General features: G+C 36.9%; 1 protein-coding gene across 7 annotated transcripts in view; it reads left to right on the forward strand.

Annotated features, from left to right (window-relative positions):
- The window catches only part of SBF2 (SET binding factor 2), a 448,047-nt gene that overhangs the window by 339,915 nt on the left and 80,655 nt on the right, over positions 1-27,477 (forward strand). For all 7 annotated transcript variants that reach the window (XM_040456902.1, XM_040456904.1, XM_040456906.1 and 4 more), the window contains exon 18: positions 16,838-17,008. In XM_040456902.1, the coding sequence (XP_040312836.1) occupies positions 16,838-17,008 (171 nt within the window). The remainder of the gene's footprint in view (positions 1-16,837; positions 17,009-27,477) is intronic.

The raw sequence follows: 27,477 nt of genomic DNA on the forward strand, positions 1-27,477 counted from the left end.
ATGACATTAATATGCAAACATGCGAGGATACACAGAGGTGTGTTAAATTATTTCATCATTGAGCAATGGAACACACAGAGTGGAAATTTCAAATTTTGCTTAATACAAAGACAAATGAAATTTTGGTGTGAAATAAAGGATTAGATTTTCTCATTTGAGGGAGGTGTTCTGTGATCTTATGAAATTACTGAGCCTCAATTGTGTACAATTAAGATAAAATCCTCTGGATTTTAAGTAAGCGGTTTAAGTTTAACAAGTATTGTGTGTTTGCGTGTGCCCATATGCTTTCATATTTGTGCTCTTACACCAGCGGATGTGCACACTTCTGCAAGTGTTTTGATGAGAGGCAGAAAAATCTGCAACCACTTACCAATGTTGAATTGGACTCCTCCCACCTCTGCATGAATTGGGAACCTTTTTCTGCATATTCCAGGGAGAGAATATGGACCTCCCAGGGAGAGTTGACCAGGCAAATTAAGCAAATACTTGGTTTCTCCAACCTTGTTCCATGCCCTTTTTCAATTTCATTGGCTCTTTTATTTTCCCCTGCCTTGGACTTCTGATTCTTTCATGACTGCCTTTTCTGCCTTCTTTCAATTCATTTGTAGGCACCTGGGTAAGGAAGCCATAGACTCATAGAGTTATTTCCTTTTGAGTAGGAACTAGACCTTAAGCTATAGGAATGAAACATGAACAGTAAAACTCTATACAATAAATGGACTTAGAGCCTGGGGAGAGGGATAGGGAGATGATTTTGTGGTGTTCCTTAAAGCCTTAGGAATGGAAAATGATCCCTTGGGGCTTAAAGAACATTTTCAGTCCTAGAACAGTTTAATCTAGCTTTACAACTATTTATTCTTCACCCTGGACCTGTCTTGGTTATTTTTAGCCAAATAATTACTACTATTTACTTATTTTCTAGAATTCTAGGTTAGTTGTGAGCAAACTTGGATAACTTTGACCCAATCTGTATGATTCAGTAGATAATTCTTCCTTCTGTGAAACGGCTCCTAGGTCAACAGCTTGTTCCTCATTGCAGAGGCTTAGTTTTAATGAGTCTTTACAACTTAAATAAGAAGCAGGAGAACTAAAGTTGAAGAAGAATTGTTTTCCTCAACAACAGCGTATTTCTTTTCAAGAAATATATTTTCTTTCCCCACTATATATAGTCAGCTTATAATACTAAGTTTTGCTTCTCAAAAATAGGTTGGTCTACCTTTTTCACATACACATCCAAGTCAAGAAGGTGTTATCTTCATAATGAACTTAAGCTAGAGCTTAGGTGACTCACCTGAGAATATTCTATCAGTCAGAAACTATTCAAGGTCCAACCCCGGTATTTACTGCTCTGTGGCCTCCACTTTGCGGAGGCACCACCTTAATGAATCACACTGGCTGTCCGTCACTCATTCTCTCACAACCACAGTTTCAAAATAAAACCTTGGAAAATGGAGGCACTGAAGTAACAGTTGCAGTTACTTCACCCACTGTTGACTGTTCTATGGATGCAACCTACAATTTGAGTCTTTATTTGGTCGTTGACAAAGGCCTTAAATTTTTGAGTCAAAACTTCAGTAAAATTCAGAAATTTAGGCCCTAAGATGTTGATTCTGTTGTTTATAGGAAATGCTTTCAAGACTTACTTTGCTTTTCATAGTTCTAACAAAATAATTTAATGTGTGTGTTTTTTGGGGGTGGGGTTTTTTGGGTGGTTTTTTGTTTGGGGTTTTGTTTTGTTTTTTTCTTTTTTTTTTCTCTCTGGAAAAGTTGAGTAGATGGAAACTATGAAAGGAAAAGATGTACTACAAAATTGTAAGTCAATAGTTCTGTGGTTTCTGCTTTCATCTAGTAAAAAGAAGAAAAGAGTATAAGGAAGAAGTTCATTTTTCTTAGATTATTGGTAGTAAAATTCAAGTTAAAAATCAGAGTTTGCTAATTGTGTTTTTCCTCTAGATTCTCTTTCTCATCATAATAATCTCTCAAATAAAGATAATATCTAAATTTAATCAGAAGTTTTAACTGTTAAGTTTAATCATGCGAGGAAAGAAATGTGCACTTTCAGGGGATTCACCTTTGTAGTTTTATCCTAATACAGCAGTGACCTGTTACATGTATGTTAGAGCTGGATGGCCATAGTCAGCTTTCTAGGTGCCTAGCCTGCCTTGCTGCCTCTGCAGGCCACTAAAACTGCTTACTGTTTTACCCAAGCAGGTGCTTAATTTTTCCAGCATATCCATGACTTCCCACATAGGCTTTTAGCTATTGTACTATTACCTTGTAAAACTATGCTACTGCCTGCACTATGTCTTTGAACCCCTGGCTGCTGCTTTTTTTTTTTTTTTTTTAAATTTTTTTTTTCAACATTTATTTATTTTTGGGACAGAGAGAGACAGAGCATGAACGGGGGAGGGGCAGAGAGAGAGGGAGACACAGAATCGGAAACAGGCTCCAGGCTCTGAGCCATCAGCCCAGAGCCCGACGCGGGGCTCGAACTCACGGACCGTGAGATCGTGACCTGGCTGAAGTCGGACGCTTAACCGACTGCGCCACCCAGGCGCCCCTGGCTGCTGCTTTTTAATAAATAGATATGAAGTGTCAGGTTGCTATGCTAAGTGTTTTACATATTGAATCTTGCCACCCCCATGGGGCAGAGCTACCCTTAAATGAAGTTAGCACAGTGTACCATAATCTTAGCTTTGCTTCAGTAATGTATCTTCTGAATTATCAGACAGTGGTAAATGACTACAGCTACCATTCATAACTAAGTTTATTTTTTTTTTCTTTTTTACTGTGGTAAGACATACATAACATAAAATTTACCATCCTGACCATTTTTAAGTGTACAGTCCAGTGGTATTAAATACATCCACATTGATGTGCAACCACGGTCACCATACATCCCCATAACCTTCTCAAGTCGTAAAACTGAATTTCTGTACCTATTAAACAATAATTCCCCATTCTTCTTCCCCCAGCCCCTGGCAACTACCATTATACTTTTTGTCTTTACGATTTTGACTACTCTAAGTACCTCATGTCAGTGGAATCATACAGTATTTGTCTTTCTGTAACTGGCTTATTTCACTAATCATAGTGTCCTTAAGGTTTATACATGTTACAGCATATTGCAGAATTTCCTTCCATTTTAAGGCTGAGTAATATTCCATTAGTATGTCTATATCACATTTTGCTTATCCATGTATCCAGTCGATAGACACTTGTGTTTTTTCCACAGTTTAGCTATTATGAATAATGCCGCTATGAACATGGGTATACAAATATCTTTTTGAGACTCTGCTTTCAATTCTTTTGAAGTAGAAGTGTTAGATCGTATGGTAATTCTTTTTCTAAGTTTTTGAGAAACCACAATATTGTTTTCCACAGTAGCTATACCATATTACATTCCCACCAGCAATGCACAAGACTTCCTCTTCTTTATTTCCTCACCAGCACTTGTTATTTTCTGGTGTTTTTTTTCTAGTTTTATTGAGAAATACTTGACATATTTCACTGTATCAGTTTAAGATATATAACATGATTTTTTATTTATGCATTTTTAAAATTTTTGTAATGGAAGGATGGTTGAATAAATGTTACATTAGTGTCAGATGTACACACAGTGATTCAGCATGTCTGCACATTATGCTGTGCACACCACAAGCGTAGCCACCATCTGTCAGCGTATAACACTATTACAATACCATTGACTATATTCCTTATGCTGTATCTATTATCCCCATGACTTTCATTCCATAACTGGAATTCTCTATCTCCCATTCCCCTTCACCCATTTTACCCATCCCTCCCACCCTATTTTCTGGCTTTTTTTTTTTTTTAATAGTACCTATCCTAATGGGTGTGAGGTGGTGTTTCATTGTAGTTTTGATTTGCATTTGCCTTATGATTAGTGATGTTCAGCATCTTTTCATATCCTTTTGGCCATTTGTTTATCTTCTGTGAAGAAATGTCCACTCAAGTCCTTTGTCCATTTTTGAATCAGGGTGGGGGTTTGTTATTTTTCATCTTAGAAGTTCTCTGTATATTCTGAATATTAATCAGATACGTGATTTATAATATTTACCAGAATATGGTTATCATGTATATGATTTGCAAATACTTTCTCCCATTCTGTGGGTTGCCTTTTTACTCTGCAAGTAGTGTGTTTGGGTGCACAAAATCTTTATTATTATTTTTTTTTAAGTGTACTTACTTAGAGAGAGAGAGAGCACAAGGAGGGGAGAGGCAGAGAGAGAGCACAAGCAGGGGAGAGGCAGAGAGAGAGGGAGAGAGAGAGAATCTCAAGCAAGCTCTGCATTGTCAGCGTGGAGCCCAACACGGGGCTCAAACACATGAACCGTGAGATCATGACCTGAGCCAAAACCAGGAGTCAGACACTTAACTGACGGAGCCACCAGGCACCCCTTTGGATGCCAAAAAGTTTTAATTTTCATGAAGTACTATTTGTCTGTTTTTCCTTTTGTTGTTATGCCTTTAGTGTCCTATCCAAGAAATCATTGCCAAATCCAATGTCCTAATATTTTTATACTGTACTAATCCCCCCACTTTAGACCTTAGTGGCACACTATAAAAATTGCTTTATAGTGATTGCTTCAGATCACTGAAAATACACCCCAAGTCCTAGAAAGGTAGTTTTCCCTTAATCTCTGATAAAGTGGACTCCAAGAAGTATGAGCTATTTTCAGAGTGGCTACCCTATTATTTTTATCTAGGAACAATATTCATTTTCATCAATGGATAAATAAAGGTTACTTTAGAACATGTGCCATTTGGAGGCGCCTGGGTGGCTCAGTCAGTTAAGCGGCCGACTTCGGCTCAGGTCATGATCTCATGGTCCGTGAGTTCAAGCCCTGCGTCGGGCTCTGTGCTGACAGCTCAGAGCCTGGAGCCTGTTTCAGATTCTGTGTCTCCCTCTCTCTGACCCTCCCCCGTTCATGCTCTGTCTCTCTCTGTCTCAAAAATAAATAAACGTTAAAAAAAATTAAAAAAAAAAAAAAAAAAGAACATGTGCTATTTGGAGTAAATATGTAGCCTCTTTGTATTTGTCACTTCATCTCTGGAATCTGCCAAGCCAAAAGGGCCTGGGCATTGGAACCATTAATTCATGCCTCTTCCACCCTCACTCATTACACCATTGCCTTGTTTTGAATTTGCAACTGTCCCACTTGCTGGTTATAATGTATTATCCTCTTAAGATATGCTAGATTTGATTTGCTAAAATTGTGTTTAGAATTTTTGCATCTATATTCATGCAGCATATTGATATAATTTTGTAATGTCTTCTGGTTTTTTAATCAGAGATAACACACTCATAGAATGAGTTGAGAGGTATACAGTCTTCTTTAATTATTTGGAAGAGTTTGTGTTGAATTGGTGCAAGTTCCTTCTTAAGTGTTTGAGAGAGTTTTTAGTGGAGCCATTTGTGTTGGGGGCTTTCTTTGTGAGAAGACTTTTTACTACAATTTCAATGTCTCTAATAGATAGGGGCCTATTCAAGTTATGTTTCCTCTTGAGTGAGGTTTGGTAGTTTATTTCTTAAGGAGTTTGTCCATTTCATCTAAGTAGTCAATATTGTTGACATAAAGTTGTTCATATTTCTTTATGATTTGTTTTAAATATCTGTAGAATCTTTAGTAATGTTACTTGTGACATTGGTAATTTTGTCTTTATTTCTAATCAGTCTGACTAAAGGTTTATTAATTTTATGAATCTCAAAGAACCAGCTTTTGGTTTTATTGGTATTTTTTACTTTTCTATTTTCTGTTTCACTGATGATTGCTGTAACCTTAATTCCCTTCTTTTGCTTGCTTTGACTTTAATTTGCTTTTTTTTTTCTTCTAATTTTTCTAAGTATAAGCTGAGGTCATTGATTTGAGACAATTCTTCTTTTCTCTCACAGGCATTTAGTGCTGTAAATCTTCCCCAAAGAAATGGTTAGTGCCATCCCACAAACTCTGATATGTTTCACTTTCATTTAGAGCAAAGTACTTCCTAATTTCCCCTTTTATTTCTTCTTTGATCCATGAATTATTTAGTTTCTATATTTGGAGATTTTTCTAGCTAACTTTCTATTATTGATTTCTTTTTTTTTTTTTTTTTAATTTAAATTCAAGTTAGTTAACATACGGTGTAGTATTGGTTTTGGGAGTAGAATCCAGTGATTCATCACTTACATATGACACCCAGTGCTCATCCCAACAGGTGCCCTCTTTAATGCCCATCACCCAGTTAGCCCATCTCCCTATTCACCTCCCCTCTAGCAACACCCAGTTTGTTGTCTGTATTTAAGAGTTTCTTATGATTTGCCTCCCTCTGATTTTATCTTATTTTTCCTTCCCTTCCCCTACGTTCATCTATTATGCTTCTTAAATTCCACATATGAGTGAAATCATATGCTATGTGTCTTTCTCTGCCTGGTTTATTTCGTTTAGCATAATACACTTCTAATTTAATTCCATTTTGGTCAGAGAATATATTTTGTGTGATTTGAATCCCTTTAAAAAATACATATGTATATTTTAATTTTTTAATTTTATTTAAATCCAAGTTAGTTAACATGTACTGTAATAATTATTTCAGGAGTAGAATTTAGTGATTCATCACTTACATATAGCACCCAGTGCTCATCCCAACAAGTGCCCTCCTTAAGATTTATTTTATCACCCACAATGCAGGTTTTCTTAGTAAATGTTTTGTATGCATTTGAAAAGCATGGATATTTTGCTATTGTGCTATTAAAAAGTCAAATCAGGTTAAGTTAGTTGATAGTATATCCTTCCTGATTATTTTTTTCTTAAATTTCTAGTATTTAGAGAGATTAAAATCTCCAACTATAGTTGTGTATTTATTTCTCCTTGCCTTTCTATCAGATTTCATTCATGTATTCTAAAGCTTTCTTACTTAATACATAAGTACTTTGGGTTTTATGTCTTCTTGATTAATTCTTTACCATTAGAAAATTATCTTTATTTGCACTAATATTCTTTACTTTGAAATCTAAATCTTCTATTAACATAGTCACTCCAGTTTTCTTTTGACTAGTGTCAGCATACTATATCATTTTTGTCTTTTTTTTTTAAGTAAACTTGTATTTTAGAGTATTTGCACATTTACCGAAAGTTGCAAAGGTAACAGGTAGTTTCCACACATCCTCACCCAGCTCTTCTTGTCAGCAACCTTTTTCTAATGTTTTATTGAGATGTAATTCACATGCCATATACAATTCATCCATTTAAACTATACAATTCAGTGGTTTTTAGATACTTTCTTCCATCACAATCAATTAAAAAATTTTTTTTATTTAAGTATAGTTGACACACAGTGTTATTAGTTTCAGGTGTACACCACAATCAATTTTAAAGCATTTTCATTACCACAAAAAGAAACACCATAGCCGTTAGTTGTCACTACCCATTCCACCATTCCCCGAGCCTTGTGCTATCACTAATCTACTTTCTGCCTCTATGGATTTGCGTGTTCTGGACATTTCATTTGTATGAATTAAATTTTACAACATGTGATCTTTCATGACCAGCTTCTTTCACTTAGCATAATGTTATCCAGTTTCATCCATGGTATATAGCATGTATCAGTATCTCATATGTTTTATTGCCACATAATATTACATTGCAAGTCTGTACCATATTTATTCATCAACTGATGAATATTTGAGTTGTTTCCATTTTTTAATTAAGATATCATTCATGTACCATAAAATTCACTTTTTTAAAGTGTGAAGGGGGCTTTTCCTTCTCTAAGTAGTGTGGCGTTTCAGCTTATCGGTTCTTCAGAATTTGCTACTGCTTATAAATCCACTTCATGACTTCTAAAATTTTATTAATCTCCCTGATCTCTTGTCTTTTTTCTCATTCTCTTTGCTCTTGTATGTTTTGCCATTTTTTCCTTTTGTGGTCATTTCAGTGGGGTTTGAGGAACAAAAGACTATTCAGTCTGCCACACTTACTATTTTTTTTTAATTTTTGAGAGAGAGACAGAGACAGAGAGACAGAACGTGAGTCCGGGGGTGAGCGGCAGGGAAGAGTGGGAGACACAGAATACGAAGCAGGTTCCAGGTGCTGAGCTGTCACAACAGAGGCCAACGTCGGGCTCAAACCCATGAACCGTGAGATCATGACCTGAGCTGAAATCGGACATTTAACTGACTGAGCCACCCAGGCACCCCTAATCTGCCATATTTAATAAAAAGAGCCCTTAAAATTATTTTTGAAGAAGGAAAATAAATTGTCAAAATTCTACTACTTTTACTTCATTTTCATTTTGCCTTTTTCCTCCCACTCTTTGTATACTTATGGATACAATCATAGCATATTTGGCTGATTTTCTTTTTTTTTTAATTTTTTTTTCAACGTTTATTTATTTCTTTTGGGACAGAGAGAGACAGAGCATGAACGGGGGAGGGGCAGAGAGAGAGGGAGACACAGCATCGGAAACAGGCTCCAGGCTCTGAGCCATCAGCCCAGAGCCTGACGCGGGGCTCGAACTCACGGACCGCGAGATCGTGACCTGGCTGAAGTCGGACGCTTAACCGACTGCGCCACCCAGGCGCCCCTGGCTGATTTTCTTAAATGTAGCATAAGTACTTCTTTCATATAAGCATCACCATATAACTACTGTAATGGCAGAATAATATTCTTTGGTGTTAATAATGTTCTGTCATTTACCTAACCTTCCTTCTCCATTGTTAGGCATTAAAACTGCTAACTTTGGAGGGGGTATAGCTATTAAAGATAATGCCATAATAAACATTTTTGTTGAGCTTTCAGGGCATTTGCAAGTACACATAGTGAGATCTGTGACTCACCAAATTCCTCAATTTCCTGTGCTAGGACCCACGGATGCTTTTCTTCTTCCGTTCCTTTTGTAGTCATACCTCAGAAAAAACACCTTGATGTGTATCTACTCACTTCTTTGCTGACTATGTTCTCCCAATCAGGCCCTTAATCTTCCTGATTTACGGTGCTGTTATAAACAACATTATGAGGTGCATCAGTCTTCACATGTGGAGTTCTTATCTCTCCATATAGATTATAAGCACTTTGTAGACAGAGGTCCCATAGTGCTTGGTATTGAGTTAATGAAAAGCACGAGTTTACAGTAAACACTTATGGATAGATTATTTTGCTTTGTTCCTAAACAGGTTTAAGAATACTTAAATATGTTTTAAAATCCATGAGTTCAGGGGTGTCTGGATGGCTCAGTCGGTTAAGTGTCTGACTCTTGATTTTAGCTCAGGTCATGATCTCACAGTACATTGGTTCAAACCCGACATCAGGCTCCATGCTGACAGTGTGGAACCTGCATGAGATTCTCTCTCCGTCTCTCTCTCTGTCCTTCCCATGCTCTCTCTCTCTCTCTCTCTCAAAATAAATAAACTTTAAAAATCCATGAGTTCAGAAAAATATGAATAAAAAAAGAAAAACTGGTCAACTGTGATGGATGCTAGAAAATAATGCATTGTTTTTAAAACTGATAAATGAAGGGATAAAATCTTGTATTTATCTGGTACAAATTACATGTTCAGGTCACTAAACAGTTGATGAATAGGAAGTTTCTCTTTACAGAAATACTCTAATAAATGAGGAAATGATGCTAGAATGAGAATATCACTATTTGATTATTCCTAATGATTAATGAATAAGCATTGACCATAAACAACCTTTAACATCACAAAAAAGAAACAACCATATATAGTAATACCATCCATGAAGTATTCTTGCCAAACAGTCAAGCCTGAATCCCATCAAGCCTCTAGATCCAACTGCTACTTTTCAGGAAATACAGAGGACAAAAGAGTATGTTATATGACACCACTGGGATGTAGTCAACAACCACCAGACTAATGGAAACTATTGGATAAATGATCCAGTTTCTTCAACAAATAGATTGCAAGTGAGAGGGAAAATAAGAGAGAGAGGGGCACCTGGGTGGCTCATCAGTAAAGCATCCAACTTTTGATTTCACCTCAAGTGAGAATCTCACAGTCATGGGATCGAGCCCTGCATCAGGCTCTGCACTGAGCATGGAGCCTGCTTAATATTTTCTTCTCTCCCCCTCAGTCCCTCTCCCCTGTTTTCATTCTCTCTCTCTCTCTCTCTCTCTCTCTCTCTCTCTCTCTCAAAAAAAAAAAAAACAGAAAAGAGAGAGAAAGAGATAGGTGGTAAAGGAACCTATAGATTAAAACTTAGAGATATAACTAATAGTAATATATGGACCATATTTGGGTCCTTCCTGAATCAAACTAATTGTGAAAAAAAAAAAAAAAAACAAAGAAAAACTTTTAACATTTATAAGGTAGTAAAAAATTCAAAACCTGACTAGCTATTTGATGTTAAAGAATTATTTTTTTAGTAGTGTATTTGTAAAAGATTTGCATGAAATAATTTCTCACTGGAAAAATAGCCAATGTATCAATAACCCCAAAATTTATTTGTACAGAAAACAGTGGGAATTAATTATCATATTTCTTAGGCCCCTCTCAAGTATTTCCAGGCACTATTAAATGGTACTGAAACCAATAATCAAAGTTGACAGTTGACATGTGTGATAATGTTTATACACTATTATTTAACATAGCAAAAAGTTGAAAACAATACAAATGTCCATTAACAGGAGCAAGGAAATGCTACATATTCGTGTAATGGAATTCCATACTGTAGTTAAATTGTGCAGTAATTACGAAAACAGATTCTGGGTTTGAAACTGTTAAGAAACAGTCTAGGTTTGAATCCAACTCTAGTTCCACCACTTCCTGGCAGTTTTCTTTTGGATAAGATACTTGACTCTCTGTGCCTCAGTTCTTTCACCTTTAAAACAGGGGTAAAAATCTCAGTGAATCATAAGGTTGCATAAAGACTAAGTAAGTTGATAAGTGTACATAGTGAAAGATCAGTGTAGATTAGTTTTAATAATTATTATTATATACTATTATTACCTGAATAAGTCTAGCATCATAATATGTGAAAAAACAAACTGCAGAAGAAAACATAATATGGTAATATTTATATAAAGTTTAAAAACCTGTGTGTGCCTGGGTGGCTCAGTTGGTTAAGCATCTGACTTCGGCTCAGGTCATGATTTCACGGCTTGTGAGTTTGAGCCCCACTTTGGGCTCTGTGCTGACAGACAGCTTAGAGCCTGGAGCCTACTACAGATTCAGTGTTTCTCTCTCTCTCTCTCTCTCTCTCTCTCTCTCTCTCTCTCTGCCCCTCCCCCACTTGTGCTCGCTCTTACTCTCCCAAAAATAAATAAACTTTAAAATAAAAATAGAAATAAAGTTTTAAAACCTGTAAAAAAAAAAGGGGGGGGGAGGTAGGAGATTTGGATCCTATCTTGTATTAAGAATACCTAACCCAGGCAAAGGACTTGACAACAAGCTTGTATTTTGTTCCTACAAATGTCAAAGTCAAAATTGATTTGACATCTGATCTCTTAATATTTTCTCTTAGTATTTACTAAGCAACCTAATACAGAGAATCTTTAGAAGGATAAGTGGTTAGGGGCACCTGGGTAGCCCCTTGATTTTGACTCAGGTCATGATCTCACGATTCGTGGGTTGAGCTCTACACTGGGCTCTGCACTGATACCACAGAGCCTGCTTGGTATTCTCTCTCTGCTCCTCCCCCGTTTGTGTGTACATGCTCACACGCACACTCTCTCTCTTTCAAAATAAACAAATAGGGACACCTGGGCTCAATCAGTTAAGCGTCCAACTTCAGCTCAGGTCATGATCTCATGGCTCATGAGTTCGAGCCCCACATATCAGCTTGGAGCCTGGAGCCTGCTTGGGATTCTCTCTCTCTGCCCTTCCCCAGCTTGTGTGTGCATGCCCACACGCATACTCCCGGTCTTTCAAAATAAATGAATAGGGACGCCTGGGTGACTCAGTCGGTTAAGCGTCTGACTTTGGCTCAGGTCATGATCTCACAGCTCGTGAGTTCAAGCCCCACATGTCAGCTTGGAGCCTGGAGCCTGCTTCAGATTCTGTCTCCCTCTCTTTTTTTCCCCTTCCCCACTCGTACTCACTCTCTCTTTCAAAAATAAACATTAAAAAGTAAATAAATAAATAAACAAAAAAAAAAAAAAGAAGGATAAATGGTTAAGGACTTCAACCCTGTTGTTCTAACTACTGAAATCGGCACATCAGATGAATATACTGGTGAATGAATGTACTTCTTGTGCAGAAATTGTGTGCCTGAATCTTCTAAGTAATCTGGGAGAGGTTTAGACCATTATGGAATTGAGGTTACTTGCACTAGTCAATCTTAGAGTATAAGGTAGCAGAACAGAAAAAATTATAGTAGATTCTCACAATCACCCTTTTTTTAACTATTTGGATTTACCATTCTGTAAATTGCAATGACTAATGCACACAGTGTCCTATATACTCATTATAAGCCACTCTGTTTCTGCCCCTTCTGAGTTATATGTTTACAAAGAGTTTGTTGTGTTTTTTCTCAATTATGTAGTTTAATTAAATGTTGCATAAGTCAATGAAATATAAATTGTATACTTTGAGAAGCATCAGTAAGGGGTAAAATGAAACCTACAATATAATCCTTGTCAGGCCAGTGTAAAATCATAAAAGTACTGGTTGGCACCATCCCCAAACTGCAATGCAGTATACTTGTATTCCAGTATCAGAGGTAGATTCGAAATACCCAGCAACTTAAACAATAAATATTTGTATTCTGCATTATTCTTTAAGACCATTACATATTTGTGGAATCAATCCTACCAGCTAGCTTTTTTCCTGAAATCTGGTTTCCCTCTACACCCCCTAACTGGGTCCTTGGGCCTGGAGAACAAGCATGTCTAGCCAGACAGACCTTAGACCGATCCCTCATACTGACATCTTAACCTTCCCCTTGACCAATTCATCTCTGAAATGATTTGTGTCCATTTATTTAGATTTGAATCTGGCCTGCTGGTTGGTAAGCCGGGTAATTTTATTCTCCTTACCCTATCCCATGCTGAATTTCCTTTGAATGCTTTGTGGAAAACGAATAGCATTGTTTATTTAATCTAGTACCTTCAGGGCTATTGTTTTTTTCTAGATAACGAAGGAAGTCAACATATTCTTAAACATCTCATAAAATTGCATGGCAAAATATCACTTGTTTTTTTAGGACAGAACCATAAAAAAATATTAGGAAATATAAAATAAATATTGTTGCCAAAATTGAAGGGAAAGAGAGCTGTCATTTGACAACAGCATTCCCTACCATGACCACCACCACCACCATTGCACTCTCAGTGTGGATTAGGTCTCATGTTTGTACAAAACAAAAGGTCATGAAGATGGCATATGGGCCAATTTGAGAAACTATCATAGGAAAGTTTTCTCTTCAAAGAAGTTATTAGAATCAGGAGATAGTTTCATAGATAGGTGCTTATTTTCTTGGTTTACAAATACTACTGTTATAGAAATAGTGAATTGGAGACTCTAAACAATCTCATTGTATCCTTCTCCAGATAATTATAATATAGTTTTGTGGAATATCTCAATTTTTATATCTTACAGAAATGATACTGAACAGCAGAAAACCTTATTTCTCATCCCTTCTACTCATCTTGCTGTATGACCTCGGGGAAATCCATTTTTTTTTGTAGGGTCTCGCAAATACACAGTGAAGACATGCAGCATTCACCTTACCACCCAAGACCAGCTAGACTACAAAGCTCCATTTTTGCAGTTCCCATCTAAAGCCCTGATAGAATGTAAGCAGAATAAGGTGCTACTGCCCTCTGCTGGTCCTAAGAACACACCTGCCCATCAGTCCCTCCCATCCTAACAGTGAGGGACACAGTGGCCCTTGCCTGTGGTTGGAAAGACATTGCAGGAAACCATAAGGAAGGAGGAAGGTTTCATATTTGGAAAAATAATAATAGTTGAAGTATTTGGGAATTAATGATTTATTATGCATATATCAGATGCCATGCCTTGCCACCAAAAAGTATCCTATAATCACTTCCCCCCCGCTACAGTGTCTCACCTGGGAAACAGTTGTGGGTGCAGATACTTTGAGCCACTGTCACTCTATCTTGGAATATATACAGGCCACTTTTGTATGGAAGATTTAGGAGAGTTTTTGCATATTCATTTTTAGTTTATGAATAAATAGGAAGATAATAAGTCATATGTGCCAAGGAAAGTGAATATGCAGCATCAGTAAGAAAAGTTCTGAAAAGGAAAGGCAGGGCTTCATTATGCTCTCAGATCCCTAAGGAACTCTGTCAAGTTGTAATAAGAGATCTAAAGTTAATAATAGCTTTTTTGGTTAGTTGATGATCCTAAAAGTACTTTATGTGAGAAACTGATAAGGATTTGCTAAGAGCTCTGTTTTTCTGAACTCATCTATATTAATTTCGGAACTCTAAAATTTAAAAATTTTAAGAGCTGCTGTTTATTACCTTGCATTTGTAAGAAATGGTGCTGCTTCTGACTATACTTACAGGAGAGGCAACTGAGAATTATGCTTTTATCTTGTTTGAATTTCATGCCTTTAAAATCTTTCTTTTTTTTTTTTTAATGTTTATTTATTTTTGAGACAGAGGCAGAGCGTGAGCGGGGGAGAGGCAGAGAGAGAGGGAGACACAGAATCCGAAGCAGGCTCCAGGTTCTGAGCTGTTAGCACAGAGCCTGACAAGGGGCTTGAACTCACAAACCATGAGATCATGACCTGAGCTGAAGTCAGACCCTTAACTGACTGAGCCACCCAGGCACCCCTAAAATCCCTTTCAAAATAGGTCTGTGCACTGCTACTGAGATCATTATTAGTCCTTAGAGTGCTGCAGAGCAAAAAAAAAAAAAAAAAAAAAAAAAAAAAGTGCAACCTACATCCCAAGTATCTACAAGCAGAGTATAGGAGGAACGTGGGATTCACATTGTCTGTGACTTCTGCTTACGTACTCGCAGAACCACACACATTTTGCCCTTGATTCCCCAATGGTAGATGGTAACTGTGTTTTAAAGGAGTATATAGGCATTATGAAGATCAACAGTGATCCTCATGCAGCTTCCCTCTGGGGGAGTTCTGGAGAACTCTTGATTTTTGTTTTACAGCCAATCTCAACTTATACTCACCTGTTTGGGAGTTATAGTCAATCATCTCAGCAGCAGTACATAGTCCTAGCTTGAAAGGGACTTACACATGTGATACAGAAATACATAGACTCTCATAGGCAAAATCACAGCCATCCCGCTTCCAACTAAATAGGTACTACATTTCGTGGTATGCATGGTGCCTATTCCAGTTCTAGGTTTAGTCTGCTCTAGACCAAGAAGGAAATTAGCATGTATTAGAATATCATTTTTACCAGGTATCTTATTCATCTGTTATACATCCCTAAGAAATGAACCAACTTTTGCTACATAACTCTTATATATATAACCTTAATAGTAATCTTCAGTGTCCAACATTCCAAAAGAAGAGAAGTAATCTTATTAAATTGCTTTAAAAACCTTATCAGAAACCTTAGTCCTACTCATTGAAAACAGATGAACTCAATTCCAAAAAATAAAATGAACAAAAATTGTCTATTGAGAACATTACCTGCTGTTTGCTGAGAAATTATCGATTAAAAAATTTTTGAAATACCTTTAACCTTTAGAGATGAAAGCCAGTAGCTATGGAAAGATTATTTAAATCATTAACTGGAACTGACAATATGAATCACATGTGAAAGTAAAAATACAATGTTAATTAAAATCATATCAGATTCTTCAAGGCAGAATATTACTTTGGGAAACAAAACCCTGAAGTACAGGAAAAAAACAGCAGTGCTAATTAGTACTTCTTTTATGATGTTTTTTGCAAGACAGTTTGGTATACAAAAAAGAGCAGGGGCTTTGGAACCAAACAAACTTTGGGCTTGAAAATCGTTTTTACTACTTATGTAATTTGTTATTTGGCTTTAGGCAATCACTTAAACCTCCCTGAACTTCTGTTTCCTCTTCCTTAAATTGGCAATAATAAGGTGCATCTTATATTTAGTATTAAGTGAGATATGTAAATATTTATGAAGTGCCTCAAGTGCCTGCAGAGTTAGTTTTCCTTCCTTCTATTGTAAATCACAGAGTAAGGTTTACTCTTACTTTGAAGCCCAACAGGAAGTCCTGGAAAGGAAGGTTTGGTTTGAGATTACCTTCCCTTGACCAGTCTTGGTTACCAGAAAATGCCATTGAAGTGCAGGACATTCTGCTAGGGAGTATGTGAGGCAGGCAGCAGTCTTGGTGGGGAGGTAATGGGCTAGAGTGACCAGTAGGGAGGGTGTAATTCTTCTTGAGTCCCAAATGCATGACATGCCCTCATTCTGTGTGTAAGGCCACACTGCGGGTTCACTCACATTTTAATTAGTGCCTCCCCCCCAGCAAAATGTACTCTAAAACCAAGTAGAAAAAAATTTCAATTATCTGAAGCTTTGTTTAGGTTACGATGGATTTCATTCACATATCCTAATTGTAATAAGAGCTACCAACTCCAAAGTGCCAGGTACTTTTCATACATTCTCTAATTCATATAATAACTTCGATTTCTAGCTGATGCTAAAATGTCTGTGAAGTGACTGAGACCCTAAAGGATTTCATAGGAAGCCCAAAGTTGCCAGCTATAAAATTAATATGTTTAAAAAAAGAAAGGAGAAAAATGAATAGGTTGCTGATTGCTAAGCTTGTACTGCCATAAGGTATTGTTTAGGTAAACACTTTGATAACATCTATGATCAACCATGACCCCTGTAATTTTCTGAACCTTCATGACTTGGTCAGCCCTGTGATGATATGTATTGTGTGTTCTCACAGAAACTGGCCCCTGGAGTCAGCCAGTTTGCTTACACCTGTGTGCAGGACCACCCCATTTGGACGAATCAGCAATTTTGGGAGACAACCTTCTACAGTGCAGTGCAGGAACAGGTTCGCTCTCTGTATCTCTCAGCCAAGGAAGACAATCATGCCCCATATCTGAAGCAAAAGGTAAGAGAAGAAAGGTGCTGGTGTGGGACTGGGATCTGGCTTCAAGGAAAGCTTATTCATATATCCCCAGGGCAAAAGGAAACCCAAGCACTTTCTACCAGTACATTTAAGTTTCATTTTAGGGAATCCTGTTGTGACCGTCTTTACTGTGTGGATTTCTGATATTACATTTTTCCATAATAACTTCTTAATATAGTTCTTTAGCATTAGAATTGTTTTATTATATTTTAATAAATAAGAATCCTTTTGAAACAATTATAGGAAGTTGAACAGAGAGAAGAAAATGAAAAGACCTGGGCAGATGTCTTTGTGCAATTAACTTTTTGAAGAAATGTCAAATTAAAGTTAAATGACTCTAAAATAAATGTAAAATTCAATTCTCAAAAGTATGTCAGCAATAAGTCTAGTTCTCCTTTTAGGAATATTCTATATGTTTCTACATATTTTATCAGCATCAATTATACTTCAGAAAAATATCAGAATATTTTAAAACAAGAAAATTGTTTTTAATTTTAAAAAGGAGTTTAAATTTTCTGAAATTTTAAAGTGTCATTCACTAAGTGTCTGGTCTTAGGCAATCACTTTACTTCTCTGTGCCTTATTTCCACATTGGTAAAATGAGTAGATAGAATTTTTGTAAGACTTTGATGTATAATACAAGTAAAGGGCACTCAAAAGTGCCTGACACATAGTAAATAATAAATGTTAGAAATTACCAACCTTATTAATTGAACTTAAACCAGGATTAAAGGCTGATTGTCAATGTTGATTCACTTTAAGAGTAATATTTTAATTTTTTTTTTTATTAGGAGTAATTTTTAATTCTACATGCTGGGCTAATACATTACTGATGATCCTTCCCATCACCCTCCATTTTACTTCATTTTTTTTAAATTTCAGTGTAATTAACATACATTGTTATATTATTTTCAGGTGTACAATATAGTGATTCAGTAATTCTATATACATTACTCAGTGTTCATCACATTAAGTGTACTCTTAATCTCCTTCACCTATTTCACCCATTCCCCCACTCACCTTTCCTCTGGAACCACCACATTGTTCTCTATAGTTAAAGCCTATTTTTTTTGTCTCTTTTTTTCTTTGTTCATTTGTTTTGTTTCTTAAATTACACATATAAGTGAAATCATATGGTATTTGTCTTTCTCTGACTGACTCATTTCACTTAGCATTTATACCCTCTAGATACATCCATGTTGTTGCAAATGGCAAGATTTCATTCTTTTTTATGGTTGAATTATATATATATATACACACACACACACACACACACACACACACACCACATCTTTCTTCATCTGTCAGTGGACACTTGGGTTGCTTCCTAATTTGGCATTATAAATAATGCCAACATATCAATGCATGTATCTTTTCAAATTAGTGTTTTCCTATTCTTTAGGTGAATACCCAGTAGTGGAATTACTGGATCATTACCACCTGTATACCTGTGTCCTAATAATATTTGACTCCCACATTTACAAGGAAATTAGCTCTATTTTAAATTTTTTGAAGAACCTTCATTCTGTTTTCCACAGTGGCTGCACTAGTTTCCATTCCCACCAATAGTGCACAAGGGTTGCTTTTTCCTTGCATCCTCGCCAACACTTGTTGTTTCTTACATCACCACATATTTTAAATTGACCTTGTATTATGTGAGATAAATGAATTTAGATACCTAACAGGAATTACATAGTAGTATTCAAATATTTATATATCTCATGTAATTTTAAACATTATTTGTCTATTCTTGAGTATGATAAGAACAGAAACATTACTAAAAAATAGCTGACATCTCATATTCCAAACTATTATTCTATACTGCTAGTGTGAATTGTTTACTTAATTTAATGTAAAACTCAGATTTTTCTTTCAAAACACCAAATGTACTTGGGTAAGGGGTAACTATAGCAGATGCAAATTAGTTTGAGGTCATGGTCCAGAAATATTTGGGCTGGCATGGTGCTTTTGATAGTTTTTAAAAGCAGATGTAGTGTAACAGAGGTATATCTCAAAAGCATTTGTAGAGCAAACACATGTCACTACTTCTCTGTCTTCTTTTCTAAAGAAGTCTCTCTATGATACATAGATTATATACAAGTGAGACTAGGGACACCTGAGTGGCTCAGTCGTTTAAGCATCCGACTTCGGCTCCAGTCATGGTTTCACGGTTTGTGGGTTTGAGCCCCACATCAGGCTCTGTGCTGATAGCTTGGAGCCTGGAGCCTGCTTTGGATTCTGTGTGTGTGTGTGTGTGTGTGTGTGTGTGTGTGTGTGTGTGTGTGTCTCTCTCTCTCTCCCTCCCCTGCTCATTCTCTGTCTTTCAAAAATAAATAAATGTTAAAAAAAAATTTTTTTAAAAACAAGTGAGACTAGATATACTAGCTCTACTTAACTTTTCAGCCTACTAGGAAACTCCTGTTTAAAATCCCATTGTCAGACATACCAAAAAGAAAAAAGAAAGAGGATTTTAAGAAGATGGTGGGAGAGAACCATAGACTCACATTGTCCCACAAATACAACTAGATAACTATCAAATCATCTAAAAACCTCAGAAATCAATCTGAAGATGGCAAAACAAACTCCACAACTAAAGATAGAGAAGAAGGCACATTGAAGAAGGTAGGAAGTGTAAGATGTGGCTTGGAAGAGAAACAGATCATGGCCAAGCTTAGAGGTAGCCCAGAAGCTTCAGTTGCGCAGAAGAGTAAGAGACAAGCTTGCGTACCAGGCGTGCATGGGGAAAACAAATCCCCATAGAACTGGCTTAGAAAGTGAGAGGGACCAATTTCTTGAATTCTTGCAACCAGAAGAGCTTTAAAACATGAAGTTTTAAGGCCAGTGGACTTGGCTCAGTGAGAGCCCAGAGGACACTGGGGCTGCTCTTGGAGAAAAAACAGGCCAAACAGCCCAAGGACATACTGCATAGAAACAGTAATCTGAAGAAAACCTGGGACACACAGTGGGGAGGTTAGTTGTTCATCTTAGAGTATGTCACAGAGGCAGCATTCACAGAGACCCCTCCAGGAACAAAGGAGCTGGCAGGTGCCATTTCCCTTCCCTGGCCCACAGCATAAACACAGAGCCACCTGTGGGAACCAGTGTAGCTACCTAATTTTCTTACTCCAAGCCCCACCCCCTGTACTCAGTGGAACCGCCTTCTTAGCCCCAACCTGGTAGGTCTCCTCCCCTAGAGGACCAGCTCAAACCCCTGCCAATACCATCCCCATCTGTAAGTTTTGTGAGGACTCGGTTCTGGTGGCAGCAGCAAGAGGCCTCATTTCACAAGCAGACCAGAGCATACCTAGTTACAATGCACTGCAGCCAGGACACAACAGCAGACCACACACAGCACACACTGGAGGTATCTGGAAGCACCAGGGCTGGGAAAATAGAGGACACTACATTGCAGGATACTACAGAACTTCATAAAGCCATTATCCTAAAAAAACAGGAGACAACTAACTTTTCTAACACCCAGAAACAGGCACAGAGACTTAGACAAAATGAAAAGACAGAGGAATTTGTCCCAAATGAAAAACCAGGACAAGGCCACAGCTGGAGATCTAAGTGACACAGATTTAAGTAACATACCTAGTGGAGAATTTAAAGCAATGATCATAAGGATACTCACTAGATTTGAGAAAAGAGTGGAGGACATCAGTGAGACGATTAACACAGAGATAGGGAATAATATAGCAAAGATAAAAGTCTCAATAAAGGAATGAGAAACATGCTTGATGGAATGAACAGCAGGATGGAGGAAACAAAGGAATGAATTAATGACCTAGAAGACAGAGTAATGGAAACTAATCAAGAACAACAAAAGAGAGAAAAAAGAATCATGAAAATTAGAATAGAATAAGGAACTCAGTGACTCCATCAAACATAATAAAATCCATATTATAGGAGTCCCAAAAGAAGAAGAGAGAGAAAAGGGTCACAGGGTTTACCTGAAGAAATGATACCTGAAAACTTCCTAATCTGGGGAAGGAAACATCCAGATCCAGGAGGAATAGAGAACCCTGAAAAAAAATTAACAGAAGCATATCCACACCAAGACATCTTGTAATTAAAATGGAAAATATAGATATAAAGCAAAAATATTAAAAGACATAAGACAAAAGAGGACAGTTACATACAAAGGAAACTTCATAAAGCCATCACCAGGTTTTTTTAGCAGAAACTTCCCAAGCCAGAAAGGAGTGGCATAACATATTCAAAGTGCTGAGTGGGAAAAATTTGCATCCACAAAAACTCTATCCAGCAAAGCTAACATTCAAAATAGGAGGAGAAATAAAGAGATTGATAGACAAACAGTAATTAAAGGAGTTCATGACTACTAAACCAGCCCTGCAAGAAATACTAAATTCCTCTCCATGAGAGGAAAAGAAAGACCAAAAGTGATAGTAGGAAAGTAGGAATCACAAAAGCAGTTAAAATGAATATTTCTATAAAAAACCACTCAAGGAAATCACAAAATAAAAGGATGTAAAATATGACACCATATACCTAAAACATGGGGAGGCCAGGAGTAAAGAATGAGTTCAACCTTAAATGACCATCAACTTAATATAGACTGTTGTATGCAGAAGAGGTTATATGCAAAGCTAATGGTAACCACAAATCAAAACTGCTAATAAATATTCAAAGAATAAAGAGAAACAAATCCAAATATATCAGTAAAGAAAACCAGCAAACCACAAAAGAGAGAAAGACAAGAAAGGATCAGAATCTTCAGAAACAACCAAATAAGTAAGTAATAAAATGACAGTAAACACATATCTATCAATAATTACTGTGATTGTAAATAGACTAAATGCTATGCATTTTTCACAGAACCACAATAAACAATCATATAATTTAAATGGAACCACAAAACACCCCAAATAGCCAAAGCAATCTTGAAAAAGAAAAGCAAAGCTGGAGGCATCACAGTTCCAGACTTCAAGTCATATTACAAAGCCATAGTAATCAAAACAGTATGGCCCTGGCACAAAAATAGATACATAGGTCAATAGAACAGATCAAAAACCCACAAAGAAACCAACAGTTATATGGTCAATTAATCTTCAACAGAAGAAAAAAGAATATCCAATAGGAAAAAATAGTCTCTTCAACAAATGGTGCTGAGAAAACTGGACAGCAACGCAAAAGAGTGGAACTGGACCACCATCTTTCACCATACACAAAAGTAAACTCAAAATTGAGTAAAACCCTAAATGTGAGACCTGAAACTATAAAAATCCTAGAAGAAAGCACAGGCAGTAATTTCTCAGACATCAGCCATAGCAATTTTTTTCTAGAAAGGTTCCCGGAGGCAAGGGAAACAAAAGCAAAAATAAACTATCAGGACTACATCAAAATAAAAAGCTTTTGCACAGTGAAGAAAATAGTCAACAAAACTAAGAAGCAATCTACAGAATGAGAGAAGATATTTTCAAAAGACAGATCTATAAAGGGTTACTATCCAAAACATATAATGAACTTCTAAACCTCAATACCCCAAAAGCAAATTATTAGTAAATGGGCAGAAGATATGAACAGACATTTCTCCAAAGAAGACATACAAATGCCAAAAGACACATGAAAAGATGTTCATCATCACTTACCATCAGGGAAATATAAATCACAACTGCAATGAGATATCACCTCATACCTGCCAAAATGGCTAAAATCAAAAACATAAGAAACAGCAAGTGTTGGCAAGGATGTGGGGAAACACTCGTGCACTGTTGGTTAGAATGCACACTGGTGCAAAAAAGTATGGAAGTTCCTCAAAAAATTAAAAATAGAACTACCCTACAATCCAGCAATCACACTGTCACAATACTGGGTACTTACCCAAAAAATACAAAAACACTAATTCAAAGGGATACATGCACCCTGATGTTTATAGCGAATTATCAACAATAGCCAAATTATGAAAGCAGCCCAAGTGTCCATTGATTGAGGAATAGGTAAAGGAGATGTGGTATATGTATACAGTGAAATATTATTCAGTCATAGAGGAATAAAACCTTACCATTTGCAACTACATGGACAAAGCTAAAGAATGTAATGCTAGGGGTGCCTTGGTGACTCAGTCAAGTGTCCAACTTTGGCTCAGGTCACGATCTCATGGTTTGTGGGTTCGAGCCCCACATTGGGCTCTGTGCTGACAGCTCAAAGCCTGGGGCCTGCTTCAGATTCTGTGTTTCCCTCTGTCTCTCTGCCCCTCACCTGCTTGTGCTCCCTCTCGCTCTTTCTTGCTCTCTTTCTCAAAAATAAATAAACATTAAAAAAGAGTGTAATGCTAAAAAAAATAAGTCAGCCAGTTAAAGACAAATACCATAAGATTTCACTAATATGTGGAATTTAAGAAAGAGAGAAACTGAGAAACAGACTCTTTATGAAGAACAACCTGGTGGTTACCAGAGGGGAGGTGTGTGGGGGAATGGGTGAAATAGGTGATGGGGTTAAAGAGCATACTTATCATGATGAGTACTGAGTGCTTGTCGTATTATGTACTTGTTGAATCACCACATTGTACACCTGAAACTACTATAACACTGTATGTTAATCAAACTGAAATTAAAATTAAAAACTTAATAAAAAATAAAATGTCTCATTACCACCTGTATACCTGTGTCCTAATAATATTTGACTCCCACATTTACAAGGAAATTAGCCCTATTTTTTGTGATTTTGGTCATTCTGTCTCCTCCCAGCAACAGAAGAGAAGAAACGCATCAGAGTACAGTAAAACCTTGGTTTGAGAGCATAATTCATTCTGGAAGCATGCTTGTACTCCAAAGCACTTGTATATCAAAGCAAATTTCCCGCAAAGAAATAATAGAAAAACAGATGATTTGTTCTACAACCCAAAAATATTCATATAAAAGTTATTATAATACTGTAATATAATATAAAATAATAAAATACAAAATATAAAGAAAAATAAATTAACCTGCACTTACCTTTGAAAATCTTTGTGGCTGGTGTGAGGGAGATAAGAAGGGAAAGGTTATTGTGCGGGATGACTTTCACTATCACTAACAGAATCACTGCTATCTATTGGCTCCATGGAATTTTTTCTTTTCATGCAACTTTAACAAGGAATCTATCCAATAACCTAGAATGAAGCAAAGCATTCCTAAGCTTGTATGGAAAAGCAAAGAAATTGGGCTTGAAAACAGTATAGCTGACAGCAGAGAATCTCTTGCTACAGAGATCAAGGGACTAAGGAACAGTCACGAGGAGCTGAAAAACGCTTTAAATGAAATGCATAACAAAATGGAAACCACCACAGCTCGGATTGAAGAGGCAGAGGAGAGAATAGGTGAACTAGAAGATAAAGTTATGGAAAAAGAGGAAGCTGAGAAAAAGAGAGAAAAAAAAATCCAGGAGTATGAGGGGAAAATTAGAGAACTAAGTGATACACTAAAAAGAAATAATATACGCATCATTGGTATCCCAGAGGAGGAAGAGAGAGGGAAAGGTGCTGAAGGGGTACTTGAAGAAATAATAGCTGAGAACTTCCCTGAAGTGGGGAAGGGAAAAGGCATTGAAATCCAAGAGGCACAGAGAACTCCCTTCAGACATAACTTGAATCGATCTTCTGCACGACATATCATAGTGAAACTGGCAAAATACAAGGATAAAGAGAAAATTCTGAAAGCAGCAAGGGGTAAACGTGCCCTCACATATAAAGGGAGACCTATAAGACTCGTGACTGATCTCTCTTTTGAAACTTGGCAGTCCAGAAAGAGTTGGCACGAGATTTTCAGTTTGCTAGACAGAAAAAATATGCAGCCGAGAATCCTTTATCCAGCAAGCCTGTCATTTAGAATAGAAGGAGAGATAAAGGTCTTCCCAAACAAACAAAAACTGAAGGAATTTGTCACCACTAAACCAGCCCTACAAGAGATCCTAAGGGGGACCCTGTGAGACAAAGTACCAGAGACATCACTACAAGCATAAAACATACAGACATCACAATGACTCTAAACCCATATCTTTCTATAATAACACTGAATGTAAATGGATTAAATGTGCCAACCAAAAGACAGAGGGTATCAGAATGGTTAAAAAAACAAGACCCATCTATTTGCTGTCTACAAGAGACTCATTTTAGACCTGAGGACACCTTTAGATTGAGAGTGAGGGGATGGAGAACTATTTATCATGCTACTGGAAGCCAAAAGAAAGCTGGAGTAGCCATACTTATATCAGACAAACTAGACTTTAAATTAAAGGCTGTAACAAGAGATGAAGAAGGACATTATATAATAGTGACAGGGTCTATCCATCAGGAAGAGCTAACAATTATAAATGTCTATGCGCCGAATACCGGAGCGCCCAAATATATAAAACAATTACTCATAAACACAAGCAACCTTATTGATAAGAATGTGGTCATTGCAGGGGACTTTAACACCCCACTTACAGAAATGGATAGATCATCTAGACACACGGTCAATAAAGAAACAAGGGCCCTGAATGAGACATTGGATCAGATGGACTTGACAGATATATTTAGAACTCTGCATCCCAAAGCAACAGAATATACTTTCTTCTCGAGTACACATGGAACATTCTCCAAGATAGATCATATACTGGGTCACAAAACAGCCCTTCATAAGTTTACAAGAATTGAAATCATACCATGCATACTTTCAGACCACAATGCTATGAAGCTTGAAATCAACCACAGAAAAAAGTCTGGAAAACCTCCAAAAGCATGGAGGTTAAAGAACACCCTACTAACGAATGAGTGGGTCAACCAGGCAATTCGAGAAGAAATTAAAAAATATATGGAAACAAACGAAAATGAAAATACAACAATCCAAACGCTTTGGGACGCAGCGAAGGCAGTCCTGAGAGGAAAATACATTGCAATCCAGGCCTATCTCAAGAAACAAGAAAAATCCCAAATACAAAATCTAACAGCACACCTAAAGGAAATAGAAGCAGAACAGCAAAGGCAACCTAAACCCAGCAGAAGAAGAGAAATAATAAAGATCAGAGCAGAAATAAACAATATAGAATCTAAAAAAACTGTAGAGCAGATCAACGAAACCAAGAGTTGGTTTTTTGAAAAAATAAACAAAATTGACAAACCTCTAGCCAGGCTTCTCAAAAAGAAACGGGAGATGACCCAAATAGATAAAATCATGAATGAAAATGGAATTATTACAACCAATACCTCAGAGATACAAACAATTATCAGGGAATACTATGAAAAATTATATGGCAACAAATTGGACAACCTGGAAGAAATGGACAAATTCCTGAACACCCACACTCTTCCAAAACTCAATCAGGAGGAAATAGAAAGCTTGAACAGACCCATCACCAGCGAAGAAATTGAATCGGTTATCAAAAATCTCCCAACAAATAAGAGTCCAGGACCAGATGGCTTCCCAGGGGAGTTCTACCAGACGTTTAAAGCAGAGATAATACCTATCCTTCTCAAGCTATTCCAAGAAATAGAAAGGGAAGGAAAACTTCCAGACTCATTCTATGAAGCCAGTATTACTTTGATTCCTAAACCAGACAGAGACGCAGTAAAAAAAGAGAACTACAGGCCAATATCCCTGATGAATACGGATGCCAAAATTCTCAATAAGATACTAGCAAATCGAATTCAACGGCATATAAAAAGAATTGTTCACCATGATCAAGTGGGATTCATTCCTGGGATGCAGGGCTGGTTCAACATTCACAAATCAATCAACGTGATACATCACATTAACAAAAAAAAAGAGAAAAACCATATGATCCTGTCAATCGATGCAGAAAAGGCCTTTGACAAAATCCAGCACCCTTTCTTAATAAAAACCCTTGAGAAAGTCGGGATAGAAGGAACATACTTAAAGATCATAAAAGCCATTTATGAAAAGCCGACAGCTAACATCATCCTCAACGGGGAAAAACTGAGAGCTTTTTCCCTGAGATCAGGAACACGACAGGGATGCCCACTCTCACCGCTGCTGTTTAACATAGTGCTGGAAGTTCTAGCATCAGCAATCAGACAACAAAAGGAAATCAAAGGCATCAAAATTGGCAAAGACGAAGTCAAGCTTTCGCTTTTTGCAGATGACATGATATTATACATGGAAAATCCGACAGACTCCATCAAAAGTCTGCTAGAACTGATCCATGAATTCAGCAAAGTTGCAGGATACAAAATCAATGTACAGAAATCAGTTGCATTCTTATACACTAACAATGAAGTAACAGAAAGGCAAATAAGGAAACTGATCCCATTCACAATTGCACCAAGAAGCATAAAATACCTAAGAATAAATCTAACCAAAGATGTAAAGGATCTGTATGCTGAAAACTATAGAAAGCTTATGAAGGTAATTGAAGAAGATTTAAAGAAATGGAAAGACATTCCCTGCTCATGGATTGGAAGAATAAATATTGTCAAAATGTCAATACTACCCAAAGCTATCTACACATTC

The sequence above is a fragment of the Herpailurus yagouaroundi genome, unplaced genomic scaffold, assembly GCF_014898765.1.
Source record: "Herpailurus yagouaroundi ecotype Mexico unplaced genomic scaffold, PumYag 218, whole genome shotgun sequence".
In the NCBI taxonomy this organism is placed as follows: Eukaryota; Metazoa; Chordata; class Mammalia; order Carnivora; family Felidae; genus Herpailurus; species Herpailurus yagouaroundi.